Source organism: Trichosurus vulpecula, chromosome 6 (genome assembly GCF_011100635.1).
Source record: "Trichosurus vulpecula isolate mTriVul1 chromosome 6, mTriVul1.pri, whole genome shotgun sequence".
NCBI classification, from domain to species: Eukaryota; Metazoa; Chordata; class Mammalia; order Diprotodontia; family Phalangeridae; genus Trichosurus; species Trichosurus vulpecula.
The window spans coordinates 12,203,505-12,230,295 of record NC_050578.1 but is presented as its reverse complement, the minus strand read 5'-3'; the positions used below and the strand labels follow the sequence as shown (position 1 = coordinate 12,230,295).

General features: G+C 35.4%; 1 protein-coding gene across 1 annotated transcript in view; it reads right to left on the bottom strand.

Moving 5' to 3' along the window:
- GALNTL6 (polypeptide N-acetylgalactosaminyltransferase like 6) overlaps positions 1 to 26,791 on the bottom strand; it is a 1,125,319-nt gene that overhangs the window by 891,730 nt on the left and 206,798 nt on the right. The window contains exon 6 of the mRNA XM_036763330.1: positions 6,613 to 6,779. Coding sequence (XP_036619225.1) covers positions 6,613 to 6,779 — 167 coding nt within the window. The remainder of the gene's footprint in view (positions 1 to 6,612; positions 6,780 to 26,791) is intronic.

Sequence of the window (26,791 nt, the reverse complement as noted above, 5' to 3'; positions counted from 1 at the left end):
TATAAATTTAACAAGGTTATTGATTACAAAAACAAAGTATTCTGGAAGAGTCAACATGAGTAGAGACAGACAGAGAAACTCTATGTAACATACTTTTCCAGAAATGCTAGTTAGACTAACCATAAGAAATTTCTGGTCTGATTGAAGTCCATAGGTGTTTTCCTATGACTTATTCAGATAGGCACTCTCTTCACTGACACATGTGGTGATTCTTTCTCATGTCATGAGTTGACTTAGCTGAAAAATTCATCTTTTGGAGTCTAACCTCTTGATAACGTATTCCTTTCCCTATAGCTAAGCAAATCCCCAGATCACAGACAAAAAATCAAGTTACTGAAGGATCTTTCAAGCCTTTCCAATTTGATAAGGCATACCACAGTTACACTCTGTTGGCCTAAATCTTAAGGATCCATGATTTTTTGCATTCCATAACCAGGAGTTGGAATAGGACTGACACTATTCCCAGATATGTAAAGGAAAACATTCTGGAAGACTTTTTTGTGTGGCAACTCCACATACAGGTTTATTGGTGCCAGAAACATCTGAAGGTATTTGGTTTCTTTTTTTTTTAAATTATGGCAATGGATATGACTCAGAAACAAATTTCCATAAAAACTATCTAAGCTAGGAAAAGTTAAAATTAATCATGCAATATTAAAATGTTCCTTTATTGTCAAAGTCACTGCGATTCTCCCAGTCACCTAAGTTTACAACTTCCATGTGAGCCTTTACTCCTCATTCTCTTTCATACTGTACAATCTAATCTAGTGTCAAATCTTGCCATTTCTATCTTCATAATGTCTCTCATACATGTTATCTTCTCTCTACTTACAAAGCCCATCCCCTAGTCCAGATACTCATCTTATACTTGAAATATTTTGTCTTTTCATTGGCCTCTGTCTCAAAATTCTTTTTGCAATTCAATATATCTTCCACATGACCAATGAAGTGATTTTCCTAATGGACAGGTCTGATTATGCACCCTTTATTCCACTTCATAAACTTCAGTAGATTCCTATTAATTCAAGGATCAGATATGAAGGTATTTTGTTTGTCATTCAAAGTGCTTTACAATCTGACTCTTTCCCACCTTTCCAAAATCTTTATACATTATCCCTTCCACATTCTGTATGATCTAGGCCTATTGTCCTACTTATTGTTCCTCCAACATAACACTTCACTTCTCTTCTCTATGCCTTTGTAGTTGATGTACACCTTGGGATGTTCTCCCCTGTAATTTCCATCTCTTAAACTTTCTAGTTTTCTTGAAGATTGATCCTGTCCTATTTGGCCTTTCCCTCTAAAGGTAAGTCGATTTATTCTGTAGATATATGGTATATATTTATTTGATTTATCTCCTTTGATAGATGGTCCATGAAGACAGGGAAAGTTTTTTACTTTTTAGCTTCAACACTTAACATTGTTTCTCACATATAATAAGCACTTAATAAATATGAATTCATTGATTTTTATTCTATTGTGATCATTTTTGATTATGCTATACCATCTGGGAAAATAAGTATTTAATATGGTCAGCTCATTTAGCAAAATATTTTGTCCGAAGAATTAACTGCAGATTTTGGTAATTCTTGAAGTGAGCTGCATAGATAGGGAATAAAGTCAGGAGAATTCATGGTAAGAAATCCAAGTCTTTATAAATCTACAGATAGACATATAGCATCCTTTTTGGTAGATGGTTCCCTGGTGACACTTTCAGTTTTAGGTAATTAAAAATGCCCTCAGCAATATGACCTCCAACTGAAAAAGCTTTATTTATGTCTAAACCAGAACTCACGTGATAACAGGAGGCAAAGAAAAATGCTGTTTTTTAGGAATTGAATTTTTATGTTCTGCAGGTTTAGGATATAAATATATTTTCAGTATCATTCTTCCTCTCCATAGAAAACATTGCCATGTAAAAGTTTGAGAGTGGGATCAATCAATTACACAAGACTTAAAAAAATAACATTCCAATTTTTCTTCCATGGCTCGAGTCATATGCCTTTATATGGATAATGGAGGGCATATGTATGCACACATCACACACATCACACACACACACACACACACACACACCACATATACATATATATATATATATGTTAATAAGAGTTAATTGGTTTGGAAATCTTTCTACACTAACTTGACACAAATGGTTTAATTAAATATTTCATAAGGAAGAAATGGTTCCCTTACTAGGAAATGAATTCATGCACCATGTATTCTTTCTAAAAATGTATTTGCCCAACTTGATCAAAAATATACCAATAAAACTTTCCTCTTTTTAATCCCTAGTGAATTTGTGGATTTGTGATAATATCAATATGCATAAAGACACAGATCACAACCTATATACATTTGTCCATCCTGAGTAAACTCTCTCTGATATACTCCCACAAATTTTCCATAGAAAGATCACTATGTGGGGATTGTTTTTCATAATCTCCCAACATAACAGGGACACCACTATAGCTGACAGGTTTTCCTTTTTTGTTACAAGTTCATTATTTTCTGCATACAACTTTCTCTGACATCTTTCTTACCACTTTTTTTCTGCATCATTTTTCATATATAATATGCTGCAGCCTGCTCACAACTACTATGCAACTTTCCAATGCTCTTTTGTTGATATTCTGCTTCAATTATTTTGTATAATACACTTTTCCACAGTATATTTAATAGTTACAAAATTAGGACATGGCTAAATCAATCTTGTCTTAATTCAGATTATAACATTCAACTCATGAAAAATAAATAAAATTGCATGCTCTTCCCCAAGAGTTTATCTTCTCATAAGTAATAATGAAAGCAGAATAAGCTTTTTAAGACAAAGTAACTTTCTAAACCATTATTAATCTTCATAATTGTTTAAATGCAGGGTCATTGATTATATGCATTGTTTTAAGTTAAAAATGGATTTCCGTTTCAATGAGGATCTTTGAGATATTCTTTAATTTTATTTAATATATGGGATTACCCACCAAAATGAACACAATAACCATTCATTGTTTCTCATTAGGGAAATGTTGTGCTGAGTATATTCAACTAAAGAAAAAAAAAGAAAAGAATTAAGCAATTTCAGTAGTCATTTAGGTCAGCTAATATTCCTAACTATAACACATAGAACATTTATTAGATAGGTTTTTGTAACACAAAACTGTTGACCTGTTAAAATATCTATACCATTCATATATCTTTATGGAATCTTCCATGTTTAGTATTTTTAAAGATTTAAAAAAGTTATAAAAGATGTTTCGTTTTGGAAAAAAAATAATGCAGTTTAAAAGGACCAAGTTGTTTCCATAATTACAGTATTTGAAAATCAATAAATGAATCAACAAATATTGATGTTGCACATCTTCTGTGTAGCACACTGTTATGTCCCCAGGAAATCTGAGAATTTATGTAAAATGTAGGCCTGTCCTCCATGAATTAATAGGAGAGATAAGCTGCTACACCAAGAGAAGAATATAAAATATCATAATCTAAGATCATTAGAGAGGGAGGTAATTGCAATCAGACAAGGTTCCATTTAGGAGATGGTATTTGAGTTGACTTTTAAAGAACAGATAGAAATCCAATTGTGGTGGGGGTGCGGTAGAGAAGGAGAAGGAGAATATTCTATGCATAAGTTCACAGAAGTTGATTCAACTCAATATGTATTCACTCCTTACTACAGGCAAAACCCTATCTTACACAACGGAGATATAAAACACAAAACAAATGAAAATAAATTGAAACAAATAAGCAGAAAACAACAACAAGAAAAAACCACAACTGGCCCCTAACCTGGAGGAGCTTATATTTTACCAGCAGTGATAGGATCACAGATTTGAAGTTGAAAAGGACCTTGGAAACCACTGAGTTCAACATCCTCACTTTACAGATGACGAAAATAAGGCACATAGATGTGAAGTGAATTGCCCAGTGGTCACATAATAAGTTTCATAGTATGGATATGAAGTCAGGTCTTCCCAACCCCAAACCCAGAACTATATCTACCATGTTACCTGTGGAAGAAAGGGTGGGTGGGAGACAAAAAAGTAAGCATTATGGAAAGGCAACTTTAGAGATAGTTTTATATAGCCCCTTTATTTTATACATAAGAAAAATAGGGGAAAATTCTGGTCTAATGTTAATAATTGCTCACATGGCAGAAATTTGAACCTGATCTTTTGTCTCCAAAATCAGTGCCACTTAGCATATTGGTGTGACAATCATGAAATTAATGTCTTGAATTTAATACTTTATTATTATGTTATAGATAAAAACAAATTATAGAGAATTATCTTAGGAAACAAAATTATTACAGGCAAGAAAAATGCTAATAGGAAGGGAACATTTGTGACCACTACTCCAAAAAATCCTGTTCATGTGTATTACAAAGTTATTGACACTCACAGCCTTCTGAATCTTCTCCACTTTCAAGTTACTGTTAAACTACATTACATGCAGAGGGATAGTCCATCAAAGTCCACGTTGTACAAAAGATGATAGCAATATATTGGCCAAGATAAATGAAGTTGCTACCATTGCCCTCTTACCCCTTTAAGTATCATTAGATGAAAAGTCTGCTGAGAAATACAGTCACAAAGTCTTCTTCCAGATCACATTTCTGTCACCAAAGGATTTTTACTATGTTACCTCCAGATAAAAATCCTTCTCTGATAAAACCTTTATGAAGGCAAAGTTAATTATCCAGATAATTATCCAAGATTTCAGTTTTCTTTATCTATATGTCAATCAACCAAAAGGACTACTAGCTAGTGGATGATTTGTCCCTCTAACTCTTTCTCTCTCTTTCTTTTTAAAGGATGACAATAGATAGATTATACACATTAAGTATCTATTTATAGCCTGAAATGGTTATGAATACTTTGTAATAATGAAGGTCACTTACCAAGATTCAGAAGGAAATTACTGTGCAATTAAAAATTATGTGTGTGAAGTCTCTGCCAAATTCAGTTTAATTCTTAGATCTCCTCCTTAGGTCTTCTTCAGTGTTCACCTGCTTAAGTATTTTTCTATTCAACATTGTGAGGTAGAAAATACACTGCAACCTACAGTCAATATTTCTATGATGGGTTAGCTATTTTCTTGCCAGTCAAATCTTAAGTTGTGCTTTTTTTGCAGAGGAAACTTTTGTTTTTTGTAAGGGAGATAGTTCTTATATTATTTCAGATCAATCATTAGAGATACTGAAAATCCAACTGTTAAGAAAGCCCCATACTGTACTTAGCTATTTCTTTAAAAAAAAAAGGACTTTTAAAAGACTAGAGAGAAAATTAAGTTTTCGCTTGAGACAGGCTTTCCCAAAATTTCAATCAACCCCATACAATCTCAGGCTGTATTCCCTTTCAGAAAAAAAAGAATATATGATCAAATTATTCTCATGTCATTCTTCTACACAACTTAACTGTATAGTTAAACAGAGTAATTTCATGCAAAAAAAATACCAGGTTGGAAAACTGCCAGGTCACAGCTTTCTTTTCAAAGAGTAAACCACATAGGGAAGATTCCTTCAATATCAATAATTATAATTGTTATACAAAAAAAAAATTCTGAAATCTTGTTCAAGGAAGAGTTTTATGAAACTCCGACATTTTTCTTTTTCTTGTTACCTAAATTGAATTTTTACCAGAGTGCACAATTCTAAAAATGACATCCCGTATGGAAAGACAATAACATACTGTCATACCACTTTTTTAATTAAAAAAAAAGGTTTGCTTTAGTGTCTTGTTAAAGGTTAGGGCAGAGGTGGAGAACCTGAGGTCTTGAGGCCTTCTAGGTCCTTGGGTGTGGCCTTTTGACTAGGTCTAAGTTTTACAAAACAAATCCTGGATTTGCTCTATGAAATTTGAATTCAGTCAAAGGGCCATACTTGAGGACCTAGAGAGCCACATGTAGCCTTGAGGCTGCAGGTTCCCCACCCCTGGGTTAGGATTTTAAGAAGTAACTTCATCTTCACAGCCTATACCTTCAAATCTGCCTAATATCTTATACTTTCTTTCTTGATATCCATCTAAGACAAAGACTAACTTAAGACCCAACTAACCTGAAGACCAACAGTGGTAAGGTCACTATTTAATAATTCACAATTAAAAATTCAAACGAACAAACAAAAACAATGCACTGGCAGAAAGCCTCATCAGGACAAGCCAGCAGTGGATATACTACAAAAAACCTATCAAGGAAGAATATTTTAGTGTGCAATAAGTGAAGCAATTGACAATGCTACTCAACAAATCATCAGTATCTCCCAGTTAAGTCTAATACAATTCGGTTTCAACCTTGAATCTAAATAGTAAGTCAAAGTTGTTTCACACATATAGGTCCATTTTAATGTAAGTTCACTTTGGTTCCACAGATGGCAATCCTAATCAATTCAACCATCAAAGGTTAAAAACAATACTATGAGCATTGCACCACATTGCCCTTTGGCTACCATTTCATCAGATTACAAAATACCCAAAGCATCAAAATCTTTTTTTTTTTTTTCCTGGAAGCAGCCTGAATGAAATCATCATATAATCCCTGTATCAACATTTCCATCCATACCCACTCATGGGGGTTGTAACAGATTTGATTTAAAAGTTATTTATTTGACCTTACCTCTATCACTGAAGTCATCCACTAGAATAATTTCAGCTATCAGACTGTCTGGAGTCCTGTTAATTATACTGTGTATAGTGCGCAGAAGAGAAGTCCAACCTTCATTATGAAAAGGAATAATGATGCTAGTGTTTGGCAGCTTCTCCAGGTACATCTTGTGTTTACAGCTAGAGATGACAGAAAAAGAAAGTTATATTTAAGGCAAAGCAAGCATATATATTCAGTATAATTAAAATTTTTGTCTGAACCAATGTGTTTTCATACAACTGCAATGACTGTTTTAGCATACATTATCCCAAGCAGAAATTTAAAATGCCATTCACATGAAATCTTCCTTTTAAAAATTCAACAATTACTGCTTTTTAGCATTAGCTAAATTTGCCAATGATAATTACTATATGATATATAACTATATAATTATAATTCATGATATAGATAACATTACATATAATCTATAATATAGATTATTACAGTATATGTTACGTTACCTATTGAGAAAATCAAAATTTACTCTTAAATGATCACTATTTCAACTAATATTACTAAGTATCCTCTTTTATATTACTACTAAAATGTAAGTTTAAAAAGTCCACAATTAGTAATGCATACTTGAAGATTATGATTGAATTATGTATTTATTTCTATTACTGTTTAAAGATGTTTTTTTTCCCTAAACAAACTAATCTTTTTAAAAACCAACATTCTTCTAGCAATATAAATTGGTTCAAAATCACAGAATACCATGATCTTTGAGGAATCAAAATGGTGAATCACCCGTAAGGTGAGAGAAAACAATTGAAACATTGCTAATACCATTAACAATCTACATGCATGAAATGATATAAGAAGATACCATATAAAAAATGCTTGGTCAGAAAAGGAGATGGGCAAGCCATCTAATAAACATGAGTTATAAAGATAACTGATGAAGATAAAGTTATAAAGATAAGATAAATAGGATATTTCCTATTCTGGTGCCCATGACATGGACCCAAAGATCTAAAAGAAAGTTTTTATAATTTTATGTGGATAGTCTATATGGGATTTATTGGATGCTATGCACAGGAGAAACCTTACATTACTTATGGTACTATGAAACATGAGAATCCTAAGTACATTGTTGCACACTCCTTCGAGAAACCTCTGAATATTCAGAAATATTATGCAGTTATTTTCTCAGTCTAAATATTTCTGAGGTATGCTTTGTGAAAGTTTCAGTTGATATCTTATAGCATGGAGATGTTTTTGGGTACTCAAAGGCCATACTAGTTTTAAGAGAAAAAATAAAGGTTTAACTTACATTTTAACAACTCTGTCAATTACTTTTATTATTATAACAAGTAATTTGCAACAATAGCTTTTGGACTGACATGTCAGTCAGAGTTCTGATTTCCAAGTGGCATATAGAACAGAAAATGAAGAAATAAAATCAAGGGCTCAATAATGTTAGATCACAAGCTGTTATTAAACATAAGAAAGATAAGATTCTTTCTATTCATATGGATCCAAGTATGCAGTTCTTAGCTTGGTTTTGAAACATCTTACAGTACAATATTGTCCCTCACAGTGGTGAAATCCTTGTAATTAGAACATTATGAATATCTTGGTCAGTGATTTGGATGCAATGGGGGCCTAAGAAACACTTTTTAAAATTATACCCTTAAAAGAATAATTTTTAGCCTCAATTATTTAATTAGGGTTTCCCCTGGGTCTTCAGTCTTCTGCATAGCAAACCAATTTCTGTGAAGTAATACAGTGCTAGAAAGTCTTCAAGTTCTGGTGACAGAGTTTGTCCAAAGACCCGCCTGACTATGTATGGAAAGATCTTTACTAGTAGGTTGGCCAGTGAGTGGGAATTCTTTAGCAATGGCACTCCATGAAATAATGACATTCCAAATGTCCTTCAGTCCTGACTAATCCCCTTTTGTTCCACATTGTGAAAGAAACTCAAACATATAGAGAACTGAGTCAAATTTATAAAAAAAAGTCATTCCCCAATTGATAAATGATCAAAAGGTATGAACAGTTTTCAGATGAAGTAATCAAAGGTATCTATAACTGTATGAAAAAATGCTTTAACTCATTACTAATTGGAAAAATGTAAATTAAAACAATTCTGAGGTACTACACCTCATACCTACTAAATTGGCTAATAGGAAAGAAAAGGAAAATGACCAATGGTGGAGGAGATGTGGGAAAAATGAGACATTAATGTACTGTAGGTGGAGTTGTAAACTGATTCAACCATTCTGTAGAGCAATTTGGAATTACACCCAAAGTTCTATAAAACCATGCGTACCTTTTGACCTAGTAATACCACTAACACATCTGGATCCCAAAAGAGATTAAAAAAGAAAATGACCTATATGTACAAAAATATTTATAGCAGCTATTTTCTGATGTCAAAAAATTGGAAATTGAGGGGATGCCCATCAATTGGGGAAGGGCTGAACAAATTTTGCCATGGGATTATGTTGAAATACTATTGTGCCATAAGAATTGATGAACAGGACAGTCACAGAAAAACCTGGGAATACTTACACAGGCTGGTAGAAAGCAAAATTTAGTGGGTACAGAGTAACAGCAATATTATGAAATGATCAGCTGTGAATGATTTTGTTCTTCTTAGCAATAGAATGATCCAAGAAGACACTGAAGGACTTATGATTAAAAATGCTATCCATCCCCAGAGAAGGAACTGATGATATCTGGATACTGACTGAAACATAACTTTAAAGCTTCCTTTATTTTTCTTGAGTTTGTTTATTTTTCTCTGTTTTCTTCCACAGCAAGACTATTTTGGGAATATTTTGCATGACCATGCATATATAACCTGTATCAATTTTTTTTGCTTTCTCAATGAGGAGGTGTGGGAAGGGAGGAAGGGAGAGAATTTGGTACTCAAAGTTTTAAAAATGAATGCTAAAATGGTTTTTACATGGAACTGGGGAAAATAAAATATTAAATTGAAAACAAGTGAACAAAAAAGAAATGATGAAAGGTGTGAGATGAACAAAACAGAACCAGTTTCAACAATATAGCATGAAGACAAGAAAATTGAAAGTTTTAGGAATTCTGTTCATTTCAACAACCAACAATGATAGAAGAAGACTCAATGAAATTATGCTACGCATTTATTGATAGAGATGTAGCAAACCCAGAGCACAAACTGAGGGGAAAAAATAGAGAGAGAGGCATGGCCAATATATGAATTTTTTTTTGATTTTACATGTTTGTTACAGAGATAAGAGGAGGGAGAAAAAGCAGAATTTTGCTGAATGAAAAAAAAGTATTTAAAAAAAAAACATTTCCTACCAAAAATAGAAAAAAAATTAAGATTTTTTTCTTCTAGTTTTTTAAAACTATACAATCCTCTCTTTTAAGGTGATGATTCCATTTTGAATTGATTGACAAATATTGTATATTGTACTTATCTAAGCCTACATTCTACCTGAATGAATTCAAGTATTCCTAGCAGTTCTTATCAAAAAATCTTTCTCAGATAATTTATAATTGGGAGTTTTCCAAACATTGATTCATTGGTTTCCATTATTTACTGGCCTCCCTTGTCTAACCTGTTTTATTGGGCTACTTCACTATTTTATACCGATACCAAATGGTTTTGTTGACTGTTGTTTTATAAGGTACTTTGCGGTATGGAAGTGCTATCCCTGTTAATTCTAACATTTTTATTATTTTCCTTGATATTTTAGGTATTGTGTTTCTCCAAAAGAATTTTTGAAATTTCATACAATTTTATAAAGTATCTCTTTGATAGTTTGAATAGTATAACATCAAAATTGTAAATCAATTGTGGTAGTATAATAATTTTTATTATATTTCCAAGGTTAAGCCATGAGTACCTAAGATTCTTCTACCTATTTAACTTGTCCTGTATTTCCTTAAAAACCTGATCAAAGAAATTCACTATGGGGACAGGAAAGATCAAAACACAAACTGAGACTAACACAAGAAAGACAACAACTACATCCAAAGCCTCAAAAAATGTAAATGGACTTTAGGCCTAAAAAGAATTCTTGGACAAGCTCAAAGAAATCATTAAAAAGCAGAACTGGCCAAATGGGGAAAAAAGTGTACAAAAATTCAGTGAAAAAGAACTTGAAAAGTAGAATTGGTGAAATGGAAAAGGAGGTACTAAAGCTTACTGAAGAAAACAATTCCCTAAAAAAAGTATTGGGCAAATAGAAACTAATAAATCCATAAGAGGTCAAGAAACCACACAAATGAAAAGAATTTAAAAAAAAGAAAATACAAAATATCTCATTAGAAAAATAACTGAGCTGGAAAATAGATCAAGGGGGGACAATTTAAAAATTATTGAATGACCTGAAATCCATGATCAAAGAATGAACCTACATGTCATATTTCAAAAAATAAGGGGTTTAACAGGGTTAAAATGTTTACATTCCTACACAGGAACTCAAAAGTATATAGAACTGTGTGTTGTAAACTAAAAATAAAAATTCAAAAAAAAATCCTCCTTTAGCTCTTCCAGTAATGCTTTTTGGGCTTGAGACCAGTTCACACTACCTTTTGAGGTATCAGATGTGGGTATCGTTATCATTATTATCCTCTTCCAAATTGGTATTTTGATCATGCCTGTCTCCATAAGAAGAGTCAATGGTCCTCATTTTTTTTTGTGTTCATCATGTTGGTTAGCCTTTTCCTGGCTTTACAATAAATTTTTGCTTTTGGGGCTCAGGGCTCTCTGTCCGAGCTTTTTTATTCTGGGAATTGTGAGTCTTGTTGTTGGCTTTGTGAATTATAGCCTTCAGTTTCCTGAGGTGTGGGGGAGGGAGTCTGGCCACCCGAAATCTCCTCTTCCCCTGGGGTTGTTCTCCAGAGCTGTTGCTCTTCAGCAATGGTCTCAGCTCTTTGTTGTTTGAGCTGAGTGTCTGGCACTTCCCCTGGGGGAGCAAGAGCACATCTGGGCTCCTGGTGTTGACCCCTGATGGCTCTGCCCCCCTGGGACTCAGGTACTCCCACTACTCGGCCACTGAAGCCCCACTTCTGTCTTCTCTATTCCAGTGTTTTTTTTCCCCCCCGAGGAATTCTCTGGGTGGGGAGAATCAAGAGAAGCATGAAAAGATAATCAAGAAAAAGAACAAGAAAAACAAATTGCAAGGGATAAAGTTGAACTGTTTTGTTTACATTCCTACATGGAAAGATGATGTGTATGATTCATCAGACCTCAGTATTAGGGTAGCTGAAGGGAATATGCATATGTATGTATGTATGTGTATACATATATATATGTTTATGTATATATGTATACGTGAGTGTGTATGTATGTGTATATAAATGTGTGTGTATGTAAATGTATATAAATGTGTATATATATATACATATATATATACACACAGAGAGACAGAGAGAGAGAGAGAGAGAGAGAGAGAGAGAGAGAGAGGACACAGGGTGAGTTGAAGATGAAGGGAAGATATCTAAAGGAAATAAAATCAAATTAAGGGATGAGAGAGGAATATATTGAGAGTGGGAGATACGGAGAGATAGAATGGGGTAAATTATCTCGCATAAAAGTGGCAAGAAAAAAGAGTTCTGTTGGAAGAGAAGAGAAGGCAGGTGAGGGGGAATGAGTCAATCTCCTTCTCATCAGATTTGACCTGAGGAGGGAATACCATACATACTCAGTTGGGTATCTTATCCCACAGGAAAAAAGGGGGAAGAAGACTAAAAAAAGGGGGGATGATAGAAGGGAGGGCAGATGGGGGTGGAGGTAATCAAAAACAAACACTTTCGAAAAGGGACAGGGTCAAGGGAGAAAATTCAATAAAGGGGGATAGGTTAGGAAGGAGCAAAATATAGTTAGTCTTTCACAACATGAGTATTGTGGAAGGGTTATACATAATGATACACATGTGGCCTATGTTGAATTGCTTGACTTCTTAGGTTGGGTGGGTGGGAAAGAAAGAGTGGAGAGAATTTGGAACTCAAAGTTTTAAAAACAGATGTTCAAAAACAAAAACAAAAAGTTTTTGCATGCAACTAGAAAATATGATACAGAGGCAATTGGGTGTAGAAATTTATCTTGCCCTACAAGAAAGGAAGGGAAAAGGGGATGGGAGGGAAGTGGGGTGACAGAAGGAAGGGCTGACTGGGGAACAGGGCAACCAGAATATATGCCATCTTGGAGTGTGGGGGAGGGTAGAAATGGGGAGAAAATTTGTAATTCAAACTCTTGTGAAAATCAATGCTGAAAACTAAATATATTAAGTAAGAAAATAGAATTAAGGGTATTATTTTTTGGGGATGGTTTCCCACCATTTCACTTAAAGTATCAAATTTCCCTTGCCTTTGTTTCTTCCCTAGCTATTCCAGTTTTATAATTTATTTCATATTTTTAAAGATACCTTTGTGATCCTTGTGACTGAATTATTTTTTCTTCTGAAGTTTACCTCCATTTATTATGGGTTCGAAGTCTCCTCAGAATTTGCTCTTTGAGATTATCTCTAATCAAGCTAGTTTCTATTCGATTTAGAATCTAATGAAAAGAATGCAATGTAAAGAAAATACTTTACTCAGTAGGAAAGAGAGAGCTGCTCAAAATTTTTGAGAAAAGGAGTGACATATCTAGCTTTCTGCAAAAGGAAAATTAGCCTGCCAGTGGTACGAATATTGGAATGGGTACTTAATGTAGACAAACAGCAGTTAAAGTGATCCTCCTCTTCTGTGGTAGGAGTAGAAAGGAAGGAGATATAATCATCATTTTGTAGAAAGAGAAGCAAGTGAAAATGATAATATATAGTGTAAATATGAAAGGTGAAGAATTTGTGTAGAACTCATGCAAAAAAGTAAAATTTCATGGATTACTTTACTTTTTCAATTATGAGAAATTTTTAAATTCATAACATTTTTGTCAGATAATTTGTATCCAGGTCCATTTTAAATGCCTTTTTTTAAAGCTCAAATCCATTTGGAAATCATTTAGTATTTTATATTGGAAAATTTGAGTAGAAAAATAGTTTTTTTAAACTTAATTTAAGAAGAACAAATTTAGAATGTAAAAGAAAGGTCTTAAATATTACACACTATGGATATTTTGTCTTACAAATAGCAGGAAAATGAAAGCTGAGTCACTATGAAATTATTCAAAATGATAATATGCTCCATTCCAGGAGTTTCACTCTGGGCAATGTGGTCATGACTAGGCATTGATTCTAGTCATCAGTTCGTTAAGATAGGAAATAAGTCCAATTAAGAACAAAATTACGTATTCTATTGGCATTTTTATCCTTTATGGTAGAATTTATTTTACTGTACTATTTTAAGCACTGTAATCTTAAAGCACTTGGGAGATAGATTTTCTCCCCTAATATTGAGGGCGAAGATATAAATGCTGCTTTTGCTCTATAATGATCAAAGCTCTATGTAACCCCATTCCAGAAGGTTAGTAATGACTGCATACTTTAGTTATGTTGTATACTACAAAAAGTCTGAGTAAAGATAGCTGAGTGAGCAAGAACAAAATAATGTGTTCTTTTGTGGAGAAGGGGCCAGCTATCCCCACCAGCTGCCTAATATAAAATTTTTAAGTTAGGTTTCAGTTTTCTCATCTATAAAATAAAGATTTGATTATAAGGTTTCTAGGGTCCTTTTCCATTCTGTTCCTTATTCCTTGGTATAGTAATCTGATTTAATATGGAGTGGTTAATTATTTTAGTGATACAGATTGAAAACTTTAGATACCTTAGTAGATCATGGGTTACTGTGAGCTTTTGTGGCCAAAAACAAAAACAAACAAACAAAAAAAACCAAACATTACCTCAAACCCAACCGTCCAGTGATTGGGCTATCTAAATTTAGGTTGGTTCTTGAATGATAGATGGCTGGGGGCCATATAGTGAACTTCCAATTTATAAAAAAAAATCCAAGGCAGCATTCAAATCTTGACAAGATATCAGAAAAGGATGTCAGTGGCATTCTGCAAATATTCTAATAATGTAGACTTAGAGAAGGATGAAGCCTCAGAGGTCATCTTGTTAAATTCTCTCATCTTAAATAAAGATGGTATGAGGCCCAATGAAGCTAAATGAATATCCAAAGGTGACACAAGTGACAGAGTCAAGATTCAAACCTATGTCCAATCTATCTATCCATCCATCCATCTCTCTATCTATCTGTCTATCTACCCACCTACCTACCTACCTACCTACCTATATTTAATGCTTTTTAGACTTACACATAGGCTCAAAAATAACATTGCTTCAGTTTCCTCAACTGTAAAATGGAAATAATACTAGTGCCTATCTCCCAGGATTGTTGTGAGGATCAAACGAGATGATGTTTGTAAAGTTATTGCTCCCTCTCCCCATTTGTGCCCCATATCAGGACGTAGATACCCCATATCAACAATCTTGGTTTTTTTTGTAAATAATTACATGTTATGCAGAACATCAGCTCCATGAGAGAAGGGAGTCTTTGCTTTTTTGTCTTCATCTTCCTGCCCAGGACAGTTTCTTCCACATAGTAAGTGCTTATATAAATGCTTATTGAATTCAAATGAAATATAGTATTAAGCTTATATATTCAATTTATTATAATGATTTCATTAAAGAACTTTGGGAACATCTCTATTCACTTCTGTCTTGGGGGCACATGAGCAATGTGCTGGTAATGGTAATGACTTAGTTTGGGAATTTGAGGCAGCTTGATCGTATGATGAACCAAAAAGTTAGTGAGCCCCGGTCAATTGCTGTGGTAGTAGTAATAGAAAGGCACCTTTGCCTTGGAAAGTAGTAATGATATTGGGGAGTAGTGTAAGGGGTGGTATTGGGTGGTGGTGAAGGTAGGGGGTGCAGGAGTGCTGGGGTTATGGCAGAGGTGAGGGGTGGTGGTGGTGATGATAATGGCTAGCACTATTATAGCCCTTACTATGTGCCAGGAACTTTGCTAAGCACTTTACAAATATCTCATTTGATTCTCACAATAACATTAGGAGATAGATGTCAAATTATCCCCATTTCACAGTTGAGGAAACTGAGGCAGAGGTGATTTGCCCAGATGAGAAGCAGAACTTCACATGTAATGGCAAGGGGAATATAGACTCAGAAACAGGAGAAATGTGATGTCTGCTTCAGGATTTGAGGCCTAATGCTTAACTAAGGTGAGATACAGCCCAGGGCAATTGTTGTAGATGTATAGTTTTGTCAAAGGGTATGATTGCCCTTAACATCTATCTATTGATTTTACCAGATAAATTTAAAAGGGTTCCAAGTGAAGGGATGTGAAGAAAGGATGGATCCTAGAAGTTCAAACCCACAGAGGCAACCAGGAGGGCATGAAGTAGAAATTTCAAGATCAATTGTAGGATATTCCAAAGCCCAGAAGTTCTTTTGGGGCTAGATAAAACGCATTCTTCCTCTATGGGTGTGTTGGTAAGCAAAATTGGCTCTTAGCACTTAGTTCAACCAAGTGCCCTTGAAGAGTTTGGCTTTTGTTCCCTTTGAATAATTCAGTGTGTTTCATTGAGTTTTACTAGGTGCCAAGCCCCAGGCCCAAAACCCTATTAGGTGTAAAACCTATGTGGGTGTGGATTGGCAACTAAGGTGGGGCCCAAGGTGGGGCTAACTCCAGGGAGGGCCTAGTTTACATGTCTGGGACAGCAGAGGCTTTTAGAGGATGTGGATTTAAGTCACTTCTTTGTGATGATTCTAGGTCATGTGGGTAAGTCGCATGTGTGACTCACCCCTGATCCTAAAAAAGATATAAAACCAGGGGTTGGCTTTCTTTTCTTTGGAGCCCTTACCCACAGCAGTGGTGGTGCGCATAACTCTGGGCCAGCCCTTTTTCTGAGCTCCTGGGCTGAACCTAGAGGTTGGTAACTATGAATCTGTATTGGGTCTGTCCGTTGATGTTTGTAATTTGTTTGTAATTTCTTCTGAAGTTCAGTGTGCTGGTCTTTCCCCCTAAACTAAGTGAATGATATTTGTATTCTGAATTAGAGTAAGCTTGTCAACCCCTTAACGTAGCTTTCCTTAGTTAAGCAGATCAAAAGAACCTGTGCATTTGCAATGTGTTGGCAGCTTTCTGGGTGCTGGTAATTGGTGGATCTTGCACCCCCACAGAAGCTGCTAGCCGGATTGTTGAAACAATGGAGTAACTTCCGTAGAAGCAAGATAATCAGGGAGTAGAACAACTCTAGAATGAAAGAGCAGAATGGCCTGGAGCCGTAATAGAGTCTATAACTAGAAATAAATCTAGAAAGCAGGTTCTGAAAAGGATTTAGACTGTTCCTACATCTAGGGAATAATAATCACAACTTGTGTCTACCTGTGAATAAACATTAGATCATCTTGGTTTCCCATTCTGATGTATTCAGAAATGTAGACTCAGTAAACTCTTCTTTAGATATGCCTTCATTCATTTTATATAGAATATATCTTGTAATTGTCTTCGGTTTTTTACTGAAATAATACTTTTAAAACTTCAAAGACCTTATAGGTTTCTTAGAAGAAAAACAGGTTTTTCTTTTTTTAAATTAATTTATTTTTAGTTTTCAACATTCACTTTTATAAGATTTTGCACTCTAAATTTTCCCCCTCTTCCCTCCCCATTCCCCAAGATGGCATGCAAGCTGATATTCTCTATACATATATAATTATATTAAACATTTTTCCACTTTAGTCATGCTGTGAAAGAAGAATAAGAACAAAAGGGAAAAACCATGAGAAAAAAAGTGGTTCTTTCTCTGGATGTAGGGAGCATTTTCCATCAGAACTTGTCTTAGAATTGTCTTAGGTCATTGTATTGCTGAGAAGAGCTAAGTCTATCAAAGTTTGTCATTGCACAATGTTTCTGTTACTGTGTACCATGTTCTCCTGGTTTTGTTCACTTCACTTAGCATCAGTTCATATATGTGTTTCCAGGTTTTTCTGAAACCTGCCTGCTCATTATTTCTTATGAAATTGTAGTATTCCATTGCATTTATATACCACAGCTCATTCAGCCATTCCCAAAGTGATTGAGATCCCCTCAATTTCCAATTCTTTGCCACCACAAAAGAACTGTAATAAATATTTTTGTACATATGGGTCCTTTTCCCTTTTTTATGATCCCTTTGGGTGTAAGGGCAAGCAAAGTGGGACTTTTTACTGTTTTTTCTTTTGGAGTGCTTCTCAGCATTAAGGCCATCAAGTACCTTTCATTGAGTTTTGCCTTTATTTGTAGGAAGGCCCATACATTTTTCCTAATTGGGTCATGAGAGGTGTGAAGGCCTCAATAGGTGTAAAGTTCTTGGGCCTTGAAAAAGGGTGCATATACCCAGAGGATAGCCATTGAACTCAGAATTGAGAATTGAGAATCAAGAACTCTCAGAACTGTGAGATATTAGCATTTTGCTTTGGGGGTTCCCTCATTAGAAGAGTGTTGATGTGGAGACTCTGGGTAGTCCCGCAGGAGGCCCCCCAGCTTTGAAAAACCCAGATGTTGGTGCTTCTCTCTCTCTGGTAACTATGTATATAATGTCTTGGTCAGACAGATAGATTCCCTGCCTGTTGATTTGTGTTTATTTGCTCTTTTTAAATAATTTCTGCTTGTAATTTGTTTGTATTTTCTCTGAAGTTCAGTGTGCTGACTTTTCCCCCTGAGCAAAGTGAATGATATATGTATATTCAATTAAAGTTAGATTGTAAACCCCTTAAATTTGATTTCCTTAGAAAAGCAGATCAAAGAACCTGTCCTAGCAGTCCTCCTGTGTACTGGGGTTATTGGTCTTGCACAGCCACAGTAGCTACAAGTAGCATTGTTGTTACATTGAGATACAGACCTGGTACTCTTATTGCTGGATCAAAGGGTATGCACAGTTTTATAGCCCTTTGGGCATAGTTCCAAAATGCTCTCCAGAATGGTTGGATCAGTTCACAATTCCACCAACAATGCATGTGTTCCAATATCCCCACATCTTCTCCAACATTTATCATTTTTGTTTTGTTATATTAGCCAATCTGATAGGTATGATGTGGTACACAACAGAGTGGGAAAACCAGGTGTTTCTATACTTTTGTAGTTCCAGATAAGGCATAGATTATATCCTCAGTGACTGGAAGTTATAGTAAAAGCAACCAGATTAGCGTAATAGCCCAGGGTAATTGGGTCCTCTGGGTAGACAATGAGATTGTGGAAGCTTGCATGCTTTACTGCTTAGGTCTTCAGCTTGAAAGAACTTCAGCTCAGTATCCTTTAATGAAATAAGACCCTCCTGTACTACCATATGCATCTGAATTGAGACAAAGACAAGGACTTGATGAATGATTGCTCAGCTACTTTTCAATTCTGAGATTTTTCTGTTTTGTGATTCTAGTCCTTGTCAATCTTCATCTACATTTATGGGAAACAGTAAAGGATGGAAATATGTGTTAAGCCCCTACTATGCATTAGATGTTGTGCTTAGAACTTTCAAAATGCTATCTCATTTGATTCTCATAACCACCCTGGGAAGTAGGTGCTATTATTTGGCAGCTTTCAAGTTGAGGAAGCTGTGGCAAAAGGAAGTTAAGTGACTTGTCCAGTTGGACTAGTCAAACTAGAGAATGAATCAAAAATTGAAAATCTTTTTAGGTATTTCTATCAACATTGGTGAAGTTCTAGAATTGAATTTGATTTTATTTTAATTAATTAATTTATTTTTAGTTTTCAACATTCACTCCCATAAATTTTAAATTATCTCCCCTCCCTCCCTTCTCCCTCCTAAGATGGCCTGTAATCTGATATGATTCTACATGTACATTCCTATTAAATATATTTTCACATTAGTCATGTTGTATAGAAGAATTATAATGAAAGTATGTGAAAGAAAAAAAAAAGTAAAACAGAACAAATAAAAAAAGAAAATAGTCTGCTTTGTTCTGCATTTAGACTCCATAGTTCTTTCTGTGGACGTGGATGGCATTTTCCATCATGAGTCCTTTGGAATTATTTTAAGTCCTTGCATTGCTGAGAAGGGCTAAGTCTATCAAAATCAGTCATTGCATACTGTGGCTGTTACTGTGTAAAATGTTCTTCCGGTTCTGCTCACTTCATTCAGCATCAGTTCATATATGTTTTTCCAGGTTAAGAATTGGATTTTATAGTGATAAATATCATCCCCCTCCCCAACAGTGACCATCTTCAGAATTACTTGTATGAACTTGAATAATCCTGAGGTTCACTTGTCAGCAAAATGTTCAGGTTAGGTTAGATGATCTTCAACAATGGTGTCAAACTCAAATAGAAACGTGAGTCAGTAGACCATAGGGATTTTTGTGAGCCCATATTGACATAGAAAACTATGTATTAATGTAATACTTTGTCAAATTTTTATTTATTTTGTTAAATATGTCTCAATTTCATTTTAATCTAGTTTGGGTTGCATTCAGAAATGTTACAGGCTCCATGCTTGAAACCTCTGACATACGATATCTTGTCATCACTAAAAAATCTATAATTCCAGGGCTTTTAGTTGTGGACATCCCAGCTATCTTGGCTATCACCCTGCTGCTCTTTCAACTCTAGAACTCTCACCGTAAAGCATGTGCTATCTGGATTAATAAGTGCATCACACAGTCATCACACATATGTAGACAGCCCAAGGAATATTTTTCTATAAACCCTGACCATCTTCCTACCATCTGTTCTAATAGGATCTATATTTTCTCCCACCTTTGCTTTCTGACTCTGGAACCATAATTCAATCAATACTAGAATCTCTTATGGAAAGAATGAATCAATGTAATATGCCTTGACTCTACTCACCATATCTTGACTTTCCCAAAAAAAGTCCCCTCTTCTTTCTCTGGTCACTATTCCTATGTGAGTGCTTTTTTTTTTCTATTACAATGCATGCTCCTTGAAGGCAGAGACTTTCTCACTTTTCAAACTTTCATCTCCAGGGCTTAGCACTGTGGCACATTGTTTAATAAATGCTTTTTCATCCTTTTATGCTCTCACTCATATATCTCAAGACTATGTGAGCCTTAAAATACCTCCCATGAGATTTATATCTTTTTTTTTTAAATTTAGCAGCTTCCCACCTACCCTGCCAATGACTCTGCTCCTACTGATCTCCTCCATTCTGCTTCCTTTCATTCTTTTCCTCCCTCAAGTCTATCTATCTTCTGCTCAGTTATTCTAGGACATTACACCCAATTACCTAATGACTAAATTAAAACCTAGTTAGGAACAATAATAACCTCTGTTGTTTGTCTGTTAAAGGCCTTCACAATCTGCCTTAGCTTCTCCAGCTTTATTCAACATCATCTGCCTTCCCTCAACTTTATTTTCCAATAAATTTGGAGTTGTTACTGCTTCTTGTTATCACTCCAATTCTCAACTCTAAGCTTCAATTTACTGATAAGTAAAATCGGCTAGAGCATCTTCAACACTGGTATCAAATAAAAACAGAAATAGGGACCACTATACCATATATAAAGATTCCTGTGGGCACATATTGACTTAGAAAACCACATATTAATCTTATATTTTATTGTATTTCTCCACTAACCCTCTATTGACAATTTCTACTAACCTGTTCTCATGCTTACAATACACTACCCACTAACCTCAAGGTTTCTCAGAATTCCAGTTTCTTTCAATACTCAGCTTAAGTATCACTTACTAATTTTAAAAGTTTTATGGATTACTATAGCCTCCCCACCTCAAAAAAATTATCTTGTATCTATTTTGCATTTGTCTCTACTTGTATGTTTCCCGACAGAATCTAATCAGCTCTAGAGCAGGGACTGTTTTCCTTCTATCCTTAGCACTAAACACAATTCTTTACATGTAGTGGCACTTAATAATTGCTTATTTATTAATGTCTATGTTTCTAACTCCAAACTAGGCTTTGGGAATCATAAAAAATAGCATAGGGCTTGTTTTCACTAGCCATCATGTTTAAAATAGAAGACTTAATGACATTGTAGAGTGATAAGTTCTAAGCAATGAATCAATGAAGTTTTAATTTTTTCCCACAAAGCAGTGGACTTCTGAGGATAATTTTGGGCAGAGGGCTGTACCTGCTTCTATCAACTTACACTGCATCTTCTGTACCTCATTTATAACTGGATTTCGACCAAAGGTTGTAATTTAGGCTGCCCTACAGTTTAAATATTTTTTTTTCTTGATGACAAAATGACTTTGACTATTCAGAAAACAATTGGAAGCATCCAGCAGCCAAATGAAATAAAATTTTATAGCATTAATAATTGGGGGAAATTTCTATCCTTCCCATCTCCACAATGATGCCTATTTTCCTTTCAAATATTATTTGAAATTCTTGCAAATGACTTGCTTCTATTATTGAACATACATTTGTGTCAAACACATGCAACAATATGTCGCTGACAAAAATACTTGCAATTACTACATCCATGACTTAAAATAGAAAGTAAGGGAAATTTTAAAAATGTGTGTAGAGCACTGAATTCAAGGGGGAAGTATGAATTGAGTTCTCTAAGACTAATACTTTTCAGGAATCTACATCTGTACTAGATAATTTATAAATACTTTTAAGTTGTATCATTTCTTTACAAAAAAATTAAGAAAATTAATAAGGTTTTTTTTTAGAATTAGCAGTTTTAGCTCGTTCAATGACATTGAATTCATCTTGCAGTATTTTGAGTTTATATCATTAAACTATACTAAAATTGTTTTTCAATCTGACCTTGTCCTTATGTTTAAAGGAGGTTTGGAAATAGAAATATTTCCAAGAGACATATCTCATTCACTTTGATGCATTGGCAATCCCATTGGTGTAGGTACCACCTCCATACAGACAACTTGTAACCCAGCCAGACCTCATTATCAAATAGAACTCTTGTTCATGATCTACACAAAATCTTCTTCATGAGTCTCACCTGATGTTCTATGGAACCTGTCTTTATTCCTTGACTTTGCATGAACGTCAATGTAGTAAGACATCCATTGCTTTTCTTGTGTTATCTTTGACCCCCTCACCCAAGCTTTGGTAAGACTAACTCTATACAATTGCATTTATCATTAATAAACACGTCTCCAATCTAGAAAGTTAAAAAATAGGCTGGTTAAATTAATTGAATATAACATATAAGGGCTAGTGTTGAAATAGTCATCTTTTTCTACCTTTCTAGTTATTTATAAAACAAATTCCAAATATCAGCTAGAATATGTAGTCTTTGGAAAAGGTAGGTTCTACATCCAGTTCCAGTGTTTTCATCATGAATGCTTGAAAGTCCTCCATTTCATGGAATGTCCATTTTGTCCTTTTCAAGATTATGCTAAGTTTTGGGTGGAGCCAAGATGGCAGCTGGAAAGCAGGGACTTGCATGAGCTCCCCACCAGGTCCCACCAAAAACCTATAAAAATGGCTCTGAATAAATTCTAGAACTGCAGAACCCACAAAACAGCAGAGCGAAGCAGGGATCCAGCCCAGGACAGCCTAGATGGTCGCTGGATGAGGTCTATCATGCACGGAGTGGAGGGGAGCAAAGCTCATCATGGGAGGCAGCAGGACCAACCAGACCAGCAGCTGGGCAGGACAGGCCCTAGCACCCTGAATCAGTGGGCTGTGGTAGTTACCAGACTTCTCAACCCACAAACACCAAAGACAATAGAGAAGGTTAGTGGGAAAGACTGCAGGGTACAGAGTTCACAGTTTGGCCACTGCCCCAGGGGCTGCAGGGGAGGTGCAGCCACAGAACTACAGCTGCAGTTGCTTCCGGCCCTAGGCCCATGTGGTGAGAGGAATTAAGTGGCAGATCAGAGCAGGAGTGCAAGAGCCTGCTGAAGATTTGTGTCAGGTTCGGGTTGGTGGTTCTTGAGGAAGGAGGAGTGCTGGTGTGGCAGAGCTGACTGTATAGAAATAGCTCTGAAATCAACGGTGCATCCCCTCAAGCTTCGAACAAAGTACTCTTTGCTCTAAAAGCAGTCATACCCAGACGAAAAAATCAAGGGTCAAGTTAGTTGGCTGGGAACATGGCCAGGCAGCGAAAACACACCCAGATTCAATCTCAGACTTTGGAATCCTTCTTTCGTGACAAAGAAGACCAAAATATATGCCCTGAAGAAGTCAACAAAATCCAAGAGCCTACACCAAAATCCTCCAAGAAAAACATGAACTGGTCTCAGGCCATGGAAGAGCTCAAAAAGGAGTTGGAAAAGCAAATTAGAGAAGTAGAGGAAAAATTGGGATGAGAAATGAGAATGATGCAAGAAAACCATGAAAAACAAGTCAATGACTTGCTAAATGAGACCCGAAGAAATACTGAAAAAAATATTAAAGAAAACAACACTTTAAAAAATAGACTAACTCAATGTCAAAAGAGCTCCAAAAAGCCAATGAGGAGAAGAATGCCTTGAAAGGCAGAATTAGCCAAATGGAAAAGGAGGTCCAAAAGACTACTGAAGAAAATACTATGTTAAAAATTAGATTGGAGCAAGTGGAAGCTAGTGACTTTAGGAGAAATCAAGATATTATAAAACAGAACCAAAGGAATGAAGAAATGGAAGACAATGTCAAATATCTCATTGGAAAAACCACTGACCTAGACAATAGATACAGGAGAGATAATTTAAAAATTATTGGACTACCTGAAAGCCATGATCAAAAAAAGAGCATACATATCATCTTTCAAGAAATTATCAAGGAGAATTGCCCTGATATTCTAGAGCCAGATGGTAAAATAGAAATTGAAAGAATCCATAGATCACCTCCTCAAGTAGATCACAAATAGAAAACTCCTAGGAACATTGTTGCCAAATTCCAGAGCTCCCAGGTCAAGGAGAAATTACTGCAAGCAGCCAGAAAGAAACAATTTGAATATTGTGGAAAAACAATCTGGATAACACAGGATCTGGCAGCTTCCATATTAAGGGACCAAAGGGCTTGGAATATGATATTCCGGAGGTCAACGGAGCTAGGATTAGAACCAAGAATCACCTACCCAGCAAAACTGAGTATTATGCTCCAAGGCAAAATATGGATTTTCAATACAATAGAGGACTTTCAAGCTTTCTCAGTGAAAAGACCAGAGCTGAATAGAAAATTTGACTTTCAAACACAAGAATCAAGAGAAGGTAAACAAGAAAGAGAAATCATAAGGAACTTACTAAAGTTGAACTGTTTTGTTTACATTCCTGCATAGAAAGATGATGGGTATGATTCATGAGACCTCAATATCATAGTAGCTGAAAGGAATATGCATATATGTATATGTGTATACATATATACATATGTGTGTGTCTATGTATGTATATATGTAGATATATATGTAGATATATATATGTATATATTATGTATATGCATATATATACACGCACAAAGGGCACAGGGTGAATTGAACATGAAGGAATGATATCTAAAAAAATCAATTTAAGGGATAAGAGAGGGATATATTGAGAGAAGGAGAAAGGGAGCGATAGAATGGGGTAAATTATCTCACATAAAAGTGGCAAGAAAAAGTCGTTCTGTAGGAAGCTAAGAGGGGGCAGGTGAGGGGGAATGAGTAAATCTTGCTCTCATCGGATTTGACCTGCGGAGGGAATACCACACACTAATTGGGTATCTTACCCCACAGGAAAGAAGGAGGAAGAAGACAAAAAAGGGGGGATGATAGAAGGGAGGGCAGACAGGGGGAGGAGGTAATAAAAAACAAACATTTTTGAAAAGGGGCAGGGTCAAGGGAGAAAATTCAATAAAGGGGCATAGGTTAGGAAGGAGCAAAAATCTTTCACAACATGAGTATTGTGGAAGGGTTTTACATAATGATACGCATGTGGCCTATGTCGAATTGCTTGCCTTCTTAGGGAGGGTGGGTGGGGAGGGAAGAGGGGAGAGAATTTGGAACTCAAAGTTTTAAAAACAGACATTTAAAAACAACAACAACAACAACAAAGTTTTTGCATGCAACTAGGAAATAAGTCACACAGGCAATGGGTCATAGAAATTTATCTTGCCCTACAAGAGAAGGAGGGAAAGGGGGATCGGAGGGGAGTGGGGTGACAGATGGGAGGGCTAACTGGGGAATGGAGCAACCAGAATATATGCCATCTTGGAGTGGGGGGAGGGTAGAAACGGGGAAAAATTTGTAATTCAATCTTTTGTGAAAATCAATGCTGAAAACTAAATATATTAAATAAAAATGTATAATCAAGCAAAAAATAATATTATTCTAAGTTTTGCAGGGGAAGTAATTCCTGGTTATAATCCTAGCTCCTTTGACCTCCAGGATATCATATTCCAGGGTGGAGAGCACACTGTCCCGCCTTCAGGGGTTTTGTGAAATTGTTTTCAGAAATACTTCTAGGGACTTGTAAATTATCAGCTTTTTCAAAGTGGTACAATCTAAGGAGAAGTGTGTTTATTTCTCCATTGGTCTGTGCTCTGGTATTTGCATGACCACAAGCACTCTTTTCTGTCCTGGAACTTTGACAAGGGTTTCTATTCCAATGCAGCTGCAAGCTGTGTTATACTAGTGCCACTACTTGACTTGGGACTGTCACCCAAAACTGGAACTTGGACTCAAGTACGGGCAAGGCAACAGAGTCCTTCCCCCAGCAGCTGTAACCTCCTTCTTACTGGTTGTTTGAGCCCCTTACTGTCTGAAGGCTGAGAGTTCTGGAAACAGCTTCTGCAGCTGCTGATTTATTCAGTAACTTCTCCTTCCATTTATGGTAAGCAAAACACAGAAACCAAAGACATAGGATCTTACTGGATCTTCATAATCATGTCATTGCTCTTTCCCCCTAGAATTAAACTATAAAGGAAGTACCATAAAACTTCTCTCAAAACACAAATTTAAAACACTTATCCAAGAAAATAAAATTATTTTAAACTGTTATAAATTAATTTCTTTATATAAAGCTTCCTTTTTAAATCAGCATAATGGTGGATACAGACTTAATAGCTAGTGGAAATGATGGAGAGAGGGATCTAAAGGATGGGGATTATCTAAGAACCCTTGGTAACTTTATTGGGTGAGAAAAAAAGACTGAAAAGGACTAACCATTTGAAAAAACAACTTTTTTTTGTTTTGCTCTATTTTATTTTGCTATATGGCTATTATGGAAATATGTTTTATATGATTGCACATGTATAACCTATATAAAATTGCATGCCTTCTCAAGGAGTGGGGAGTACAAGTATGGAGGAAGAAATTTGGAACTCTAATTAAAAAATACTAGTGTTGAA